Source organism: Xenopus tropicalis, chromosome 2 (genome assembly GCF_000004195.4).
Source record: "Xenopus tropicalis strain Nigerian chromosome 2, UCB_Xtro_10.0, whole genome shotgun sequence".
Taxonomy (NCBI): domain Eukaryota; kingdom Metazoa; phylum Chordata; class Amphibia; order Anura; family Pipidae; genus Xenopus; species Xenopus tropicalis.
Window position 1 is genome coordinate 55,515,094 of NC_030678.2, and position 17,713 is coordinate 55,532,806.

A 17,713-nucleotide genomic window follows, 5' to 3' on the forward strand; every position below is an offset into this window, starting at 1 on the left:
GTAGTTGCCCACTGTTTTATTGACTGTGCTTCTCCATGTTCACATGAGGTTATATCCCATTCTGTTGACACAGCTGGTCACTCTAAAGGCATTGTTTGCAAACAGGTTTCTTTATTACATTACCAAATAAAAAACATCACCTAATGTATTGATTATATTTTATATAATCATTTTAAAAAAGTGAGTTTCTGTAGAAGAGATTAAATTGATTCATTAAATCCGGGCTGTCCAGATACTGCCTTGCTCTCAGCCTAGCATATCAATAAAACTCTCTGTGTGGCATATTTGTTTATTATCATCTGGTCCCAAACATGTTACTGGATAACTGTCTCACCACATGGAAAACATATCACACTGACCATTAGCGTAGGATAAGCTTATTGAGAGAAGAAGAGAGAGAGAAGTATTGCATTTGACAAACACACCTGATTTAAGAAAATATGGCACCCCTGTATTGCTTATAGATATAAAGCAGTGCTGTCCAACTTCTGTTGTACCGAGGGCCGGAATTTTTCCGACCTACGTGGTGGAGGGCCGATAATGGAAGCCAGTTTTGACCACTCCCCTTTTTGAAACCGCACCCACTTGAAACCACACCCATGTTATCACATGACCATACCCATATTAATGGTTGTAGTACAGCAAAAACCTGCCATACTCTGCCTGCCCTACCCTGCCTGTGTGCCATACTCTGCCTGCCCTACCCTGCCTTTGTGTCTGCCATACTCTGCCTTCCCTACCCTGCCTGTCTGTGCCATACTCTGCCTGCCCTACCCTGCCTGCGTACCATACTTTCACTGTGTGTGCCATTCTTGACTGGTTTGTGCCATACTTGGCCTGTCTGTGCCATACTCTGCCTGCCCTACCCTGCCTGCGTACCATACTTTCACTGTGTGTGCCATTCTTGGCTGGTTTGTGCCATACTTGGCCTGTGTGTGCCATACTCTGCCTGCCCTACCCTGCCTGTGTGTGCCATACTCTGCCTTCCCTACCCTGCCTGCGTGTGCCATACTTTCACTGTGTGTGCCATTCTTGGCTGGTTTGTGCCAAACTTGGCCTGTGTGTGCCATACTCTGCCTGCCCTACTCTGCCTGTGTGTGCCATACTCTGCCTGCCCTACTCTGCCTGTGTGTGCCATACTCTGCCTTCCCTACCCTGCCTGTGTGTGCCATACTCTGCTTGCCCTATGCTCACACACAGGCAGCCTACAGTGACACAATGCTGGCACTGCTCCTACAGTCTGCACAATACAGTGGTGTGAAAAACTATTTGCCCCCTTCCTTATTTCTTATTCTTTTGCATGTTTGTCACACAAAATGTTTCTGATCATCAAACACATTTAACTATTAGTCAAAGATAACACAAGTAAACACAAAATGCAGTTTTTAAATGAGGGTTTTTATTATTTAGGGAGAAAAAAAATCCAAACCTACATGGCCCTGTGTGAAAAAGTAATTGCCCCCTGAACCTAATAACTGGTTGGGCCACCCTTAGCAGCAATAACTGCAATCAAGCGTTTGCGATAACTTGCAACGAGTCTTTTACAGCGCTCTGGAAGAATTTTGGCCCACTCATCTTTGCAGAATTGTTGTAATTCAACTTTATTTGAGGGTTTTCTAGCATGAACCGCCTTTTTAAGGTCATGCCACAACATCTCAATAGGATTCAGGTCAGGACTTTGACTAGGCCACTCCAAAGTCTTCATTTTGTTTTTCTTCAGCCATTCAGAGGTGGATTTGCTGGTGTGTTTTGGGTCATTGTCCTGCTGCAGCACCCAAGATCGCTTCAGCTTGAGTTGACGAACAGATGGCCGGACATTCTCCTTCAGGATTTTTTGGTAGACAGTAGAATTCATGGTTCCATCTATCACAGCAAGCCTTCCAGGTCCTGAAGCAGCAAAACAACCCCAGACCATCACACTACCACCACCATATTTTACTGTTGGTATGATGTTCTTTTTTTGAAATGCTGTGTTACTTTTACGCCAGATGTAACAGGACACGCACCTTCCAAAAAGTTCAACTTTTGTCTCGTCGGTCCACAAGGTATTTTCTCAAAAGTCTTGGCAATCATTGAGATGTTTTTTAGCAAAATTGAGACGAGCCATAATGTTCTTTTTGCTTAAAAGTGGTTTGCGCCTTGGAAATCTGCCATGCAGGCCGTTTTTGCCCAGTCTCTTTCTTATGGTGGAGTCGTGAACACTGACCTTAATTGAGGCAAGTGAGGCCTGCAGTTCTTTAGATGTTGTCCTGGGGTCTTTTGTGGCCTCTCGGATGAGTTGTCTCTGCGCTCTTGGGGTAATTTTGGTCGGCTAGCCACTCCTGGGAAGGTTCACCACTGTTCCATGTTTTTGCCATTTGTGGATAATGGCTCTCACTGTGGTTCGCTGGAGTCCCAAAGCTTTAGAAATGGCTTTATAACCTTTACCAGACTGATAGATCTCAATTACTTTTGTTCTCATTTGTTCCTGAATTTCTTTGGATCTTGGCATGATGTCTAGCTTTTGAGGTGCTTTTGTTCTACTTCTCTGTGTCAGGTAGCTCCTATTTAAGTGATTTCTTGATTGAAACAGGTGTGGCAGTAATCAGGCCTGGGGGTGACTACAGAAATTGATATTGAAATTGAAAATTGAAATTGATAAACCACAGTTAAGTTATTTTTTAACAAGGGGGGCAATCACTTTTTCACACAGGGCCATGTAGATTTGGAGTTTTTTTTCTCCCTTAATAACGTAAACCTTCATTTAAAAACTGCATTTTGTGTTCAATTATGTTATCTTTGACTAATAGTTAACAGTTTTTGATGAGCAGAAACATTTAAGTGTGACAAACATGCAAAAGAATAAGAAATCAGGAAGGGGGCAAATAGTTTTTCACACCACTGTAACTATATATTAAAAAACTTTTTAATTGCAGTACCACCTCAGTAAATGTTCTTTTTGTAGTGTGTAGGGATTATTTGTGGGTTTCTACTGCTCCTGAGGTGTGAACAGGTGAACAATGTGGGTGATTACAGCCTGAGCCCGAGGTGTGGACAATGCAGGGGGTGAACAATGCAGAGATTAAAAGGTGTAAACAGTACAGGGGATTACATATTTAAACAATACAGCCTGATTACAGCTTGAATCTGAGGTGAGAACCATGCGGGGGGGGGCAGTTAATCACAGTACTGATACCATTTAAAGCTTACACAAGAGTAAGCCATCAAAGCAGCCAGACAGGTGGGGGGCGCGGCCCGCGGGCCGCCAGTTGGACAGCACTGATATAGAGGAACACTTTCCCAAAGCCTCCTGTCACTTAAAGTCACGAGTTCCTGGTCCCCCACCCCCACACTGCTGTACTGTACCCCCTCTATAATCAGGGTAGGAGCAGCTCCGGATAGAGGAAGCAGCTGGGACATGCAGTTTGTGGCAGGGGGAGCAGGAGAAGTCGACTGGGGGGGCCACAGGGTTCAATAGGGTTTTTAGGTTTTTTTCCTGGTGTCCTGCCAGCCCAGTCCGACTAGCTAGAATCAGCTAAGTTTATAATTTCTGATTTAACCAATTTCATTTACATTTCCTTCTATCTATAAAATACTTTATATTGCGCTAGCAGGCTGCTTTAGAGTGGCTTAAGGGCTGCTTTAGGCAAAGTGGTTGCTAATGGTCTTATTAAAGCCACACATCTTAACATTCAGGAAGTAACTCCATGCCTACTATGGAAATAGTTGCTATTCAATAAAGACAGCACTATTGTTGACAAAATAAGTCAAGTTATACTTGACACTTACTAAATAAGTCCTGTTATAATTTTGCTATAGAATGTAATTCTTATTTTAATTGCCCACCTCAAAAAACTGTACACACTGTATTGACAGAGCAATATCACAGCAATCTATTGCTAAAGATACTGAGTATTGAATAGGACAGCATAATATACCTTTGGCAGCACTCTGAATGTGTCTAAAAAGCACATTTTGACCACAGATCAGTAAATATTTGCCTAGAAGAAAGCAGGTTACAGATGGGGTCCTGGCAAAAGCAGAGATGGCTGTACAGGTAAAACAGATTGTTTGATGATGAATATGCCTGAGATATAGCACTACTTTGTTCACCTTATTCTTCCTCTACAGTCACCTTTAAATTTCACAGAAGGCTCTGGAACCCAAGTATTAAAACAAAGGGTAAGGGTCCTCCCCGGTACCAGCAGATTGCCAGCTTTTGAAATGTCATAGTCAATAAGTCAAGGCCAAGGAAACACAAATTCAGCAAGCGGTAGTTAATGTCAGCTATTGTATGCTAGTACACAAAGAACACAACTATGTACATTATGCAGCTACGGTCACACAGATTCTACAAAGCGAGTAGCCAATGTAATGCACAGATGACTGCAAATACCAAACTGCTGGGTACAGTTAAGGTAGAGAGATTTAGTTTACCCACATGATGTTACCCACAAGGTAATTTGCCCTGAACAGATTTTAAAAAAAAGGAATAGCTTCTCTCTGGGGCAGAATTATCAAAATAAAGTGTCAGACTGGCTTACCAGCAGGGCCGGAACTATGGGTAGGCAGAAGAGGCACAGTGGGTGGGCACCAGGCAGTTACCTCTTCTTTCACTTACCCCTATTTCAGTGCCCTTTACTTCCCCCCACATGGGAGGAGGGCTAGCGCATGTGATACACCCACGGGAGGGGGGACGGGCCAAGCTGGCTGGGTTGCATAGAGCGCCCAGCCGGCTTTGCCTGGAACTGCCTACCAGGATACTAGGAAAACTCCCAGTGGGCCAAGAGGTCACTGGGCCCTCCTGCTCCTATCTATTTCGTCTACTTCATGCTCATTCCATATTTCTGAATGGGAACAAAAAAGAGAAATAGATGGAAGAATAGATGCTAGCATTAAATAAAAAAGACACAGAGAATAAAGTGGTTGAGTGAAAAAGGAGGAAAAATAGTTTAGAAAGTTGGCCCATGGTGTAAGGTTTCTGGTGGTCCCCTGGGGTCCCAGTCCGACACGTCAAAATGTGAGATTAGAATTTACCACAGAAAAAAATCACCCACCTTCTATTTGTTCCCAAGAGATTTTTAGAAATGCTTATCAGGGTAAAAAGTGAGAGTTCACCATTTGATAAATAAACGTCTACAAATCTCATAGGAATGGATAGAAAGTGGGTGAATTTTTCTGTGGTGAGTTATAATCTCACATTTTGATAAATCTGCCCCTTAGTCAGAGCTGTTGGGCTGTAATAATGAGCGTGCTATTTCCAGTGCTACCTGTGCAAGAGGAGCCGAGTACTGTACAAAGTAATTGCCACACATACACCTTGGTTTCAGGATATTTGACTGATAGTCATGCAGGCTGATAGAGGCCCATATAAATCTTGGTATGCTGATGACCCAATACAAGTAGAAATGGGGGTCACTAGCTATTATGACATTTTTTTCAGGCTGCAACTGCACTACATGTCAGCCATTTAATGCAGGGCACACACACAGACTCAGTGGTGTAACTAAAATGCAATAAAACCCCGCAATCTGCAGGATCTGCTTCCTCTATAGCTACTGAAAATCTGTGTGCTCACTATACTATATATGCAGATGAGCAGACACACATGCACACGTGAGGGTGCACGGGGGGGGGGGGGGGGCCGGTAGCATGTGGTTACACCACTGCATAGACTGATAATTATACAGTCAAAATTGTTCACATTGCATTAAACCTAAATTTGAATTTCCCCAGGTTCAGTTCAGTTAAGGAGTCATTTTTTTCTTCTGATGCTTTATGATCAAATATATAATTATATTTATCCAATGCACATATGATATCTAAAATAAAACAATTTCCATGGTATGACAAGGACAATTAATAGTTTACAGCTGCCAAAATAATCTAATTTATGCCATAAATGTATTTACTTTTCAAGTGCCTTTAAAATATTGAAATTCAATCTCTGTCTCTATAATTATCCTGAATGGACAAGTGCAAGATGCTGTTGCTGCCATAAATATAGTCTTGCAGGTAAACATGTTTAATCTACTAGGGTAAAAGCACACAAAGGTTTTATTTACCTAGCTGAAAGTGGTCAATTTTCATAGTGCTGTTTGTCAGAGGTCCAAATATTGTGACAATGGAGATTTTCCTTACTGCCATTTCACACACTGTCTCCAAATACTCATCCCGCTGCTGAGAATACATCTTATTCTCTTCTTTTGGTGCTGTCATTAGCTACAATGAAAAGAAAAAAGCAGACACCTATTAGTCTTAGCTATGTAGCAGTAACACACATGTTTATTTTTGTATATATCAATTATCTAACTATTTAGTTGTCTAAAAAATATAACTAACACATACATTTGTATAAATTACCAAGCCTTAACATAAGAAAACTTCTGTACATATATATTATATTATGCAATCATCATCTAGGTGAAGTTATTGCTGGTTTGTGTCGGGCCAGAGTTGTACCACCTACTTTCTCAAAAAGATTGCAGACCTAGAACTATAAAAAAAAACATATGTTTCTCTAGCTGTGCTCCACAGCAGGCACTAATTTGTTGAAATAAGGCAATTCACTTAAAACAAATGTGGCCAAGTTGCTGTCAGATCTGTTTGTTTCCATGGTCAACAAGCTGATATGGGCCCGATTTGGCTATCCACAAGATGTTGTTTCTTGGGCCAATGGTTGGAATATCCACTGGGGCCTATAGAAACCCACTGGATAAGGACTGCTTATGCACTTTGTCAACAGAATTTTCAAACCTGCTCAATTGATATCTGGCTGATTTTCAGCCAGATATCAATTGGGCAAGCCCGTCATTTGGGCCAAACACAGGCAGAAAAGCTGACAAATTGGTCTGAATCGGCAGTTTAAAGAACATTTTTGTTAAATTTACTACATACATTGATGCATATAGTTATGCTGTAGCTTAATAAAAATGTCCCTAAATCTTCCCACAAATGGCCACCTTTAGTCACGGTGAGTGGGAAAGAGGGGAAGTATATTACAGAGAACTTTTCAACCCTCTAAATATTCAGAGCTCATTTATTCTATTGTTTGTTTGTTATGGTTTGTTATAATTGTCACCTATTGCTAAAACTTCATGATCTCTCCCAATCACCATCAACTATATTTTTCAATTGGCCCTATTCATAAGGAATATTAACTGCAATAATTGTGCCAGCTCAGACCTAAGGGGTCATTTAAACCTGCCGAGATTAATTGTTGCAGGACGCTGCACATAGACCTGCTGTTGCCCCCATGAATACAGCACTGCCTGCATTTAGTAGTGCTGTATCCATGAGGGGCAAGAGGGGAGGCATGTAGATGTTTCCCTTATCCACCTACACCAGTCCCATTATTCAGAAACGCAAGTTAGGGAGTGACAGAGGACGATGGTTGCAATGGGGCCCCGTATTTTCCACCTGCAGCTAAGACGGTATGGACATGGCTAGCCTGGACTAGCAAAAGGTTAGCGCATATGCTGATGCAGAGCTATGAATTCTTGACACTGATATGCACATGTAAATACACACTCATATGATATTTTACCTGTCTATGGGAGACAGGCTTTCTGTAATTCGGAGCTTTCTGGATAACAGGTTTCCGGATAATAATGTAAAATATGTAATAATTTAATATATTTTGGAACAGTTACCTAAGTCTAGCCCCCTGTTTTCCTGCTGACTATTTTGAGACTCCAAAAAAATAAAAAGCAACAGTAGTTGACTGTCCTCAGCCTGCCTTCAGCCTGCATTCTCCAAATCCCTGCAAAGTCCCTGCATGAGGATGTAATAAGAAATGAACATCACAGTGCAATGCATTGTGGGTTATGTAGTTACTGCATGCTGTCTGTAATAAGTTGTTGCAATTTGTAACATCAATGTTTTAGTCCCTCCGCCCCTGCCAGAATTTCAAAGGATACAGAAAGAGAACTGTTTTGCAGCTGGATTGGTATTTATTGGTTATTTAATGGTATTTAATTATACTATTTAAAGATTACGGTGATTGGCATATTAGGGGTTTCTGTGTTGTGTGGGGCTCTTTAACAGAATTCACTTGTAAGTAAAATCCAAACTGCTACTTGAATGGGCATAGCCCCCCAGGCTAGTGGGTTTTTCAGTAAAGGGGAGCCTAGTTAGCAAGTTCTTAACAAATTGACAACCCCCCCAGATATGAACCCTTTAATGCAGAATTATTTAAAATGAGTTGTGATGCATTTTGAACTGCACAGCCATTTCCTTTGAATTTGAAGTATTTAACAAAATGCTCTGCAGCAAGTGGATTTTTTTGCATGTGCCTCTTTTGCTATTTATTAGTGTCAAATTCAAGAGGTTATCTGCCACAATCAATAATAAATAGATCCATATGCTGTAGGGTTGTTTTTCTTGCTGTATGCTTGCATAGAAGCCACTTCAATCTGTAGTGTGAAGGTTTAACAGGTGTCTGCATATGAATATATAAGATAGAGCCCCTAAACTACATATTGGGGATTTATCAAAATGTGAGTTTAGAGTTTGCCACAGTAAATTTCAGCCATGTTCTATTCATTCCTATGGGATTTTTTTAAGGGTATTTATCAAATGGTGAGTTATAACTCTCAACCACTGATAAATACCCTTCTAAAAATCCCATAGGAATAAATAGAAAGTGGGTGAATTTTTCTGTGGTGAACTATAATCTCACATTTTGATAAATCTGCCCCATAAAGTGGTAAAATAAATCATTTATTTTATAATATAAATAGTTAAGTTATATGCAGGGATAGCCAGCAGGTGATGCCAGATCCATCTTGAAACTCCTAAAAGGCAGTGCATGAGTTGTGCACTCTCTCTTTTGGCCTGATAAGATCAGCAGACAAGCAGATGTCACTAAGTCCAGTTGACTACCCGAAGCCTTATTACGCTAGAGCTAGACATTAAGGTAGAAGGAGAAAACAGCTTGTAGGAACAAGAGCTAGATAGGCTAGCTAGTAAGGGCAGTTTGGGTCCTCACAAGGAGTCAGTTTTTGGGGTTAGCGCTCCAGTTTTGATTGTACACCAGATTGGGATTGTGAGTGTGTAGGATTAGGTTAGGGACCTTGGAGAAGAGCTATAGAGAGACAGTGGTGTGAAGCTTGGGCACTGTAGTAAACAGGGGTCCTGGAGGTTTTAGAGAAGGTGCGCTGTGTGAAGCTTGGGTACTGTAGTAGATAGGGGCCCTGCAGCAAAAACCCTGATGGTTGGTGCTCACAGGCAGCACAGGCAGGGTATGACACACACAGGCAGCATAGGACAGGCAGAGTCTGGCACACACAGGCAGCATAGGGCAGGCTGAGTATGGCACACACAGGCAGCATAGGGCAGGCAGAGTATGGCACACGCAGGCGGCATAGGGCAGGCAGAGTATGGCACACGCAGGCGGCATAGGGCAGGCAGAGTATGGCACACGCAGGCAGCATAGGGCAGGCAGAGTATGGCACACACAAGCAGCATAGGGTAGGCAGAGTATGGCACACACAGGCAGCATAGGGCAGGCAGAGTATGGCACACACAGCAGCATAGGGCAGCGCAGTTCATACAGTGACACAGTGCTGGCACTGCTCCTACAGTCTGTCTGAGGTGTGAACCAGCTGAACAATGTGGGCGCTTACAGCTTGAGCCTGAGTTGTGAACAATGCAGGGACTAAAAATTGTAAAGAATACAGGGGATTACAGGTGTAAACAATTAAGGATGCACTGACTGATGGATTTGGTTTCGGCCGAATCCACGGTCCCGGCTGAACCGAATCTGAATCCTAATTAGCATAAATTAGAATATGCTGATTAGCATTCAGAAAGGGTAACATTTTAGGGTGAAAATTTTTTTAGCCACATGCTGCACCCACAATGTCTTTTAACCCTTCCCAATCCTAATTCAAGATTCGGCAGAATCCGTCAGGGTGGGTTCGGCCAACCCAAGAAGTGGGTTCGGTGTATCCCTATAAACAATACAGGGGTTTACAGCCTGAATCTGAGGTGTGAACAATGCAGGGGGCCAGTTAATCTCAGTACTGATTCCATTTAACCCTTAAAACAGTCACAGCAGCCAGGCAGGTGGTGGGCTGCCAGTTGGACAACACTGCCCTAAATCATAAGAAAGCAGGCAGATTTGCTAGTCTGAACCAACACAGGAAAATATTACTCTAGCCTTATAACCCACAGCAACCAGTGAGATGAATGTTTTCATTATTTTAACTGCAACAGCTCCTTGGTGGTTACTTATAGGGATAGGAGAATCTTGGCCCAAGCTTGTTATAAGGAAGGATGGGATAATAACAGTATTTACATATTTATATAAACGTCTATAAAACAGTAAGTTGAAGGCAGAAATAGACATTCATATTATTGCAGTTGTATTACTATGACTATTATCAAACATAGCAAAAACACAACTGTTATATTAGGTTTAGGCCAGCAAAAATAAAATAATGTATTGCGTGTTTGTATTGCTTCAATGAGCACTTACCAGTAGTCTTCTTTTTCCTTCAAAATTTGCAAGAAATGTTGCTAATGATCGTTTTGGGCTTTCAACAAACACCTTTTGCTCTGGTTTAATATATCCATCGTTATCATTTTTGCCACTTTTCTTGTTTTTTTTATTGCGATCTTTTTCAGGTTTATCTTTCTTCTCTGTTTTGTCCTTCTTTGCCTGCTTTTCTTTTTTGGGGGGCTTATCTATTTTTTCAGTCTTCTTTTTCTTTTTATCTGTTTTGTCCAGTTTTTCCTCCTTCTTTTGCTCTTTTTCTTTTTGCTGTGGAACATTTGATTCTTCTATGGTGTAATCAACATGGGGAGTAGTAGCTTTTCCAGTGTCAATTTTTTCCTCATATTCATTGTTTAATATTTTATCCACCCCTTTCTTTTTGGATGTCTTTGTCTTTGTAAATTTCTTTTGACTTGGAGTGACATCATGTGTGCCATGATCCTTCCTGTCTGTCTGGTTGTCTACAAATTGTGCTGTGTTTTCTTTGGTAGTAAGCTCTGTCCTGGTTGTTGAAATAACTGGAGCCTCTGTATGAACTGCCACTTTATTTATTCTGCTTGTAGTAGCATGACTCTTTCCCATCTGTTTATTTCTGTTCTTATCAGTTCTAACAGGGATGTGCTGGCTTTGAGTGTCTGGGTCTCTTGTTGTTTCAGACTGAATGCCATGTCTGTGAAGCTCTGGAGTAGTAAACAGTTTAGTTGTCCACATTTTTTGTGTTGTTGGACTCACAGTTGTAGGTATAGTTGTTGGTGGCCTTGATGCTGTAGTTAGTATTCGTGTAGTTGCCTTCGTTGATGGGAAAACTGTTGTTGCTCTAGTTGTTGGTGAACGTGTTGGAGGTCCAACTGATTTCCTTGTAGGTTTCACTCTAGAGAATCGTGTAGGCATTACTACACTTTTCTTTGTCTCCTCTTTTCTTGATGGTGTTTGGACAGTGCCACTAGGTTGTGTGGGTTTTACATTTTTAATGTTACCACCCTCAGTCTGTCCCTCTTCATGTACCTGTCCTTCAACGCCAGCTGCCTTACATTTTTGTACAAAACCTTTTTGTCTAAGTTTCTCTATGCGTCTTATAGGGCTTTGGTCAACAACCTCATACATAGCTTCTAGACGCACTGGATAAGGATACCTTTCCTCAACTTGTAAAGTTTTTTTGAGAAGAACCATGCCAAATTTTCCCTTTTCCAACTTAAATGAACTCATCAACTTTGGTATAAGAGATTTGTCCAGAGTCTGTTCCATTATCTTTCCTTCATTTGTAATTCTTCTAACTGTGCCGCCTTCCTCACCTTCTTCATGAAACAATATTATTTGTTGAATATGCCTTTCAGCAAGTTCACAGTACACGTCGTTTTTTAAAAGACTCATCATGAGCCTATAGTAGCCATCAGATGCATGTGGTGCAGAGATGATCAAAACTCGATTTTTTCCAGCAAAACTTGCAAGAATATTTGGAGAATTTGAAGTGGAAGGAAAACGTGCCATTCTTGACCGCACAGCTGTTGCACTATCATCTTTTAACATTTGCATTGCATTTCTGCTACCAGCATGTCTCTGACCCTGGTTTTCATGTGTTCTGTGTCTTTGACCTTCATCATTTAACATACTTTGAGACAAGTTGCTTTTATCTTCATCTTTGTTTTCCTGAAAAACATGAGGCCTTTGGTTTTTTACAGGGTATCTTCTTTGAGAATTAACTGCTCTTCGCTGAGCAGAACCTGGGTTGCTATCTCTGTGTGATGTCCTGTGCCGTTCAACATCTCCATTGCCCCTACTCGGGGATGTCCCTTGTGATATATCTGATGAGCATACTAGCCACACTGCTACCAGAATAGTTGGCTGCAATATTACTATCCAGTTCATCATGTACTTGCCTGCATTATACAGAACAAAAAAAGAAATTTAGAAATACATAATAAGTAAAAAGTTCATTACTTCATATTGATTTTGACATAATATTGATACATAGGTATATAATTGATATATAGGTTTTATTATAGAAATTTTAAAATGTGTCTTTATAAATAAAGACCATGCAAGCAAAATTTTATCCAGATATGCCAAAATAAATTATTATTCCTATAAACTCTACCCATACATAAACTCACATCTTTTTACATTTATGAAAATATAATGTACTTTTGCCCTGCACTAGTAACACTGGTGTATGTGCTTCAGAAACACTACTATAGTTTATATAAATAAGTTGCTGCATAGCCATGGGAGCAGCCACTCAAGCTGGAAAAAAGAAGAAAATGCACAGGTTACATAGCAGATAACAGAAAAGTCCTGTAGAATACAAAGGTATCCTCTATGTTACCTGTGCCTTTTTTCCTTTTTTACAGCTTTACTGGCTGCCTACATGGCTACACAGCAGAGCAATTATTTAAACTATAGGAGGGTTTCTGAAACAAGGACATAACCTTTACCAGTGCAGGGCAACAGTAAGTTATATTTTAATTTGTTTGGTACATTTCATTTATTGGTGTTACTGTTCCTTTAAGGGATCAAAGTGTCTGTGACTTCCCTGGGGCTGGAACATAGGGGAGCCCTGTAGAGCAGCAGTTGTAGGCAGGAGGGGTGGAGGAAAGCTCAACAACTACTAAATACAACTCTGAATCAGTATGCAAAGTTTTGCCATAAATTTGCATCTAGGTCAGGAATATGAAAGCTTCAGCATCCTAGAAATCCATTTGACCTGTGCTCTTGCTAGCATTTATTTATATGGACTGCCCTATGCACGCCAGTGTTTCTTCTTTGGCAATTATTATTGTTGGAGTGAACTGATTCATGAAAGTCCCTAGTTTGATGGGATAAAGATGTGGCACAGAAATTCCAACAAACTAGAAGAAGATACAGTTATAATTTTCCATTTCTACCTTTTTTGTATTATATAGCCTGCTGTGAGAAACAGATCATGGCCCTGAATCAAAAGCATCACACTGGGAGTAAAGTACTGTAGCCTCTCATCATGCATATAATAACAACTTTAGAGGACAATATTGTACAAATATCTTTATGTGCACAGCTTTTCACAACAAACTACTGCCAGTATGGGATCTCTTATACAGAGAGCTCCAAAATACAGGAGGCCAAATAATTCTAATTAAAGGGGTTTGTTGTGGTAATACCCCAGGTCTTAAGCATTCTTGATAATAGATCCCATACCTGTACTTGAGATCTCAGAAACTCATTTTATATGTGTGATCATATAGCCTACTAACTTCATATGAAAATAGTTTTGCTTTTAGCTTTCTATATCAGTTCACTGATCTGAACATTAGCAACCAGCAGTTTAAAATTCCAAGGCTGAGACAGAACAAAGAAAAGTAAAAAGTCAGAACCAAAAATTAATACTAATTGCAAATCGGGGTAGGGCAAGCAGGGTTTATTCTCTGCTGTTAATACCAGAACTTTCACATTGTAGCTTTTCCAACTGCTGAAGTCCAGCCCTATGCTATCAGCCTTAGAATCCCATGGTATCCACCATGCTAAATGGTGAACTATCCTTCAAAGTTGGTGTTCATGCCTGCATGTATACCAGTACTTTACAAATATAATAAAGCCCTGCTGTCCATCAAGTTCAACCTTTTATATACAGTGCTGCGTACATAAGTAGCGCTTTATAAATAAAGATATACATACATACAACCTGCCTAACTGCTAGTTGATCCAGAGAAAGGCAAAAAAAACCCTTCTGAAGTATCTCTAATTTGCAGCAGTATAACAATAACAATGAATGGCCTACTTTTAGTGAAGTTTTTGCATCACTGCAGTCTGCCACCTGAAGTTTTAAGCTGGGAAGGAAAATGTAACTTCAGGACAGTGTAACACATAAGTAAAATCAGGCAACCTCTATTATAAACACTACATATAAGGTTGCCACTGACTGTGCCACTGTAAAAAAAGACCAGCCTCCCTGTCTTTTTATCTGTCTTAATATTATTGGCATAAATAGTATTTGTACTGTCCAGACCAGTAGAATAGCAGTCAGGTGGCAACCCTCGATACACGATACAGCTATGATAATAAAAGGACATGAATGGTAATGATTAGTGAGCATATCAGCACAACTATTTTTGACAGGCCTTAATTTTTGCGTTGTCCAAAGTGAACAAAATACAGGCGATCGGACATTTATGAGTATATATCTTGCCTCAATGTTTTTTACATGTCTTATATATAATATCATATAAGTGGTTCCATAAGGAAGGAATCAATGAGTTAAGACTCAGGAAATCTCTTTTAAACAAAAAAGAGTAGGGTAAAACTGTAGCTTGAGAATGATCGATTCTGGCTGCAGGTTTTTATATGAAACATATTATTGTTTGGTGCTGTAACATGACACGTATGAAGTGATAGATTTCTGTGACAAAATCCTGTTTTCCAGAATACTTCCATAATCCTTTAGCAGACTTCAGGAAGGCATAATTTCTGTGATGCTCAAGGGATTATTCTGTTTTTAACCCTTTCAATTTTTTAACAGAAGTTTCTATTTAATGTGCAAATTGCTGGAGTGATGTAACGGCTGTGGGGGAAAATTACCCCACCCCGCAATGACTGCTGCCAGCAGTGTGGATTCTTACTGGTACAAGCAAACCAAGGTGTAGAGAATTTTTATTGGAGTTGGGGCGGGGGGTAGAGAAACAATGATGCCATAAGTCTATAATGACATACACAAATGTACGGATACATTTCCAGACACTGCTCTTGCATGCACAGTTTTTCTTTATTTTCCCATCAGACTGAGAGGGTTTATTTTCACTTGCACTGCTCACTTCCGTTGTTTTAGTGTCAAACTATAGACATAAGAAAGTACGAGAAGAGAGAGTTCTCCCTGATTCTGGAACTGAATAACACAAGCAGTTACGTCCTAAAACTTATGGACAATTTTCCATGTTTGGAAGGGAAAGGACATTACAGCCATTAGTAAATATTTCTTATTCTCTCCTGGTCACCCCCATAACCTGGATCTGACTCATCTCAGATCTAACCCTCCCCCAACATTTTTTTGTGTCTTCATCACTACAGCACAGAATGTTTGGTTTCCTGTAATCTTTTGGTAGTCTCTGTGTATTGGCCCTGAGAACAAAAGCGACAATGTTACGCCCCTACTTTGCCATCAGCTGTATCAATAAAGCTCGCTCGCATGAAATTATATTCCTTGCAGATTGTGTTGGCATGTGTATATACAGCGTCTGATTCCCATAACTTCATGCAAATTCAGCTAAACCCATGTTAGTAGGCAAATGAAGAAGGAACAGGTCGCTGGCATAGGCATTAACACAGCTGTGTTGAACTACAATTCCCACCATCCACTGACAAACCCTGATTCAAAAACTTCATAAAGATCAAAAGTGTGTAACACTCTGTATGAACATATTGTGCAGCTTTTAAACATCCTTGCTGCTCCCATATCGTATAGTCTGCAGCTACATAATCTTATTAAATAATGTGTTCGTGCAACTTTGGCAACCTGAGTTCTTTTTACACGTGGCTTACAAGTTTGTGCTGACCTGTGATGCCCATGGAAACACTTTATCTTCTCATAGTATAACAACATTTGTATTCAAAAGACTCAGACATTAGAGTCTTAATGTAGTCATAAGAAAGCATTCGAAAGAATGAAAAAAATAAAGGAATAAAGTTTGTTTAATTACCTGGTGTTTTTTTTTCTTATTGTGGCTGTTTAAGCATCCATAACTTTTCTTTAGCAAGGCCAAGCTGCCCTTTCAGTCCATGTGCATTCAAACTGTTGTACTCCTCTGTATCATGCTTCGCTTCTTGGTCCTTCTTTGTTTTCCACCAAGGGTGACTAGGGGTTAATATACAGTAATGCAGTTTCCAACCTAAAGGAAATGACATAAGTTTTATATCAGAATATAATGTTCTTTTCTCCTGCAGCTATTTTTTTTTTATAGTTTCCTGTTTACTTTTTAATAGTTGGGTTTCATGTAAGGAGATTTTGCTCTGCTCCAAAGCAAATATAGAACAGCAGCAGCTACTGCAAGTCACAGAGCAAGTTAGGGAAGAATTTAAGTGATCAGCACAACACCGCCTCCTGCCCAACTACAGCATCAAGGCAGGGCTTAGGGCTGAAATTTCTATGGGGGCTGAAACATTACACATCATCAGCAAGCACTTTAGGAAAGGGTGATTGCACTGCACAGCCATTCTAGCAAGGAACAGTTCTAAGCTTTGAAAACCCCCATAGAATATATATATATACTCCGTTATGCTACACAGAATGTATATATACTCAGTTATGCTCCATAGAATGTATATATACTCAGTTATGCTGTTACAAGTTGTTTGCTAATTAAGATTTGTTTTAAAAGTCTTTTATTGGTTATATTCCAGCGAGGGTATTAGCTGTAAGGAGCCTGTATATTCTCCCTATGCTTGTGTTGCATTCCTATTTGACCTCCGGTTCCTACCACACCACAAAAACATACAGGCGCGTTAATTGGCCCCTGATAAAATTGCCAATAGTGAGTGTGAACGTGATAGGGAACTTAGATTGTATGCTCTGCTAGGTAGGGAATGTTGTTAATGATGTATAATCTCTGTAAATATCTGCTGGGGTTATATAAATGAAGGGTGATAATATTATTGGACTAGCCAGCTGAAAAGTAATCTGAAATATGAAATTTATATATAAAAAACAAAACTGGACTTTTTAAATCATAGGCAAATAGGTAAAGTTATCAACAAGGATAGAATATATGGAAATTAGTAGCTGAAAATAGGCCCTAAGTTTTGTGTTGATGTATATAAGGTTCATTTTACCACAGCATCAAATGTAGTTTGGTGTTGATGATTATTTGTTACAGAAACAGTGAAACAAAGTAACTGTAGATGTCATAGTTAGGAATAATATAATTATCAATAATTGTCAACCCCCCCAAACATAGGACATGGCAGGGAACACTTTTTCTGTCTATTTATCTATCTAGGGACCTCCCATATAGTTCCTATGCTACAACTTTACAAAGGAATCCATAAGGCTAATGTTGTACTGAGTCTGCCACTCCTGTACAGCCAGTACTGCTTTGCTTCAGTGCGCCAACAGCAAGTTAATTAATGAGAAAACCCTAGACAGAGCAAAATGCACTGAAATAAAGTTTATAGTAGAGGTTCCTACTTCTGGAGCAGCCCTAGAGGGCACTCGAAAGAGAAGAGAGATGGTTCTAATCTAAGGGTGAGATTTGGGTTAATTTTACTGCAGTGAAT

General features: G+C 40.1%; 1 protein-coding gene across 1 annotated transcript in view; it reads right to left on the bottom strand.

Annotated features, from left to right (window-relative positions):
- ccdc80 (coiled-coil domain containing 80) overlaps positions 1–16,554 on the bottom strand; it is a 38,779-nt gene extending 22,225 nt beyond the window's left edge. Inside the window, exons 1-4 of the mRNA XM_012956921.3 lie at positions 16,414–16,554; positions 16,141–16,329; positions 10,460–12,354; positions 6,045–6,201 (exon numbers count right to left, since the gene is read on the bottom strand). Coding sequence (XP_012812375.1) covers positions 6,045–6,201; positions 10,460–12,346 — 2,044 coding nt within the window. The 5' untranslated portion in view covers positions 12,347–12,354; positions 16,141–16,329; positions 16,414–16,554. The remainder of the gene's footprint in view (positions 1–6,044; positions 6,202–10,459; positions 12,355–16,140; positions 16,330–16,413) is intronic.
- Between the last annotated feature and the right edge of the window lie 1,159 nt (positions 16,555–17,713).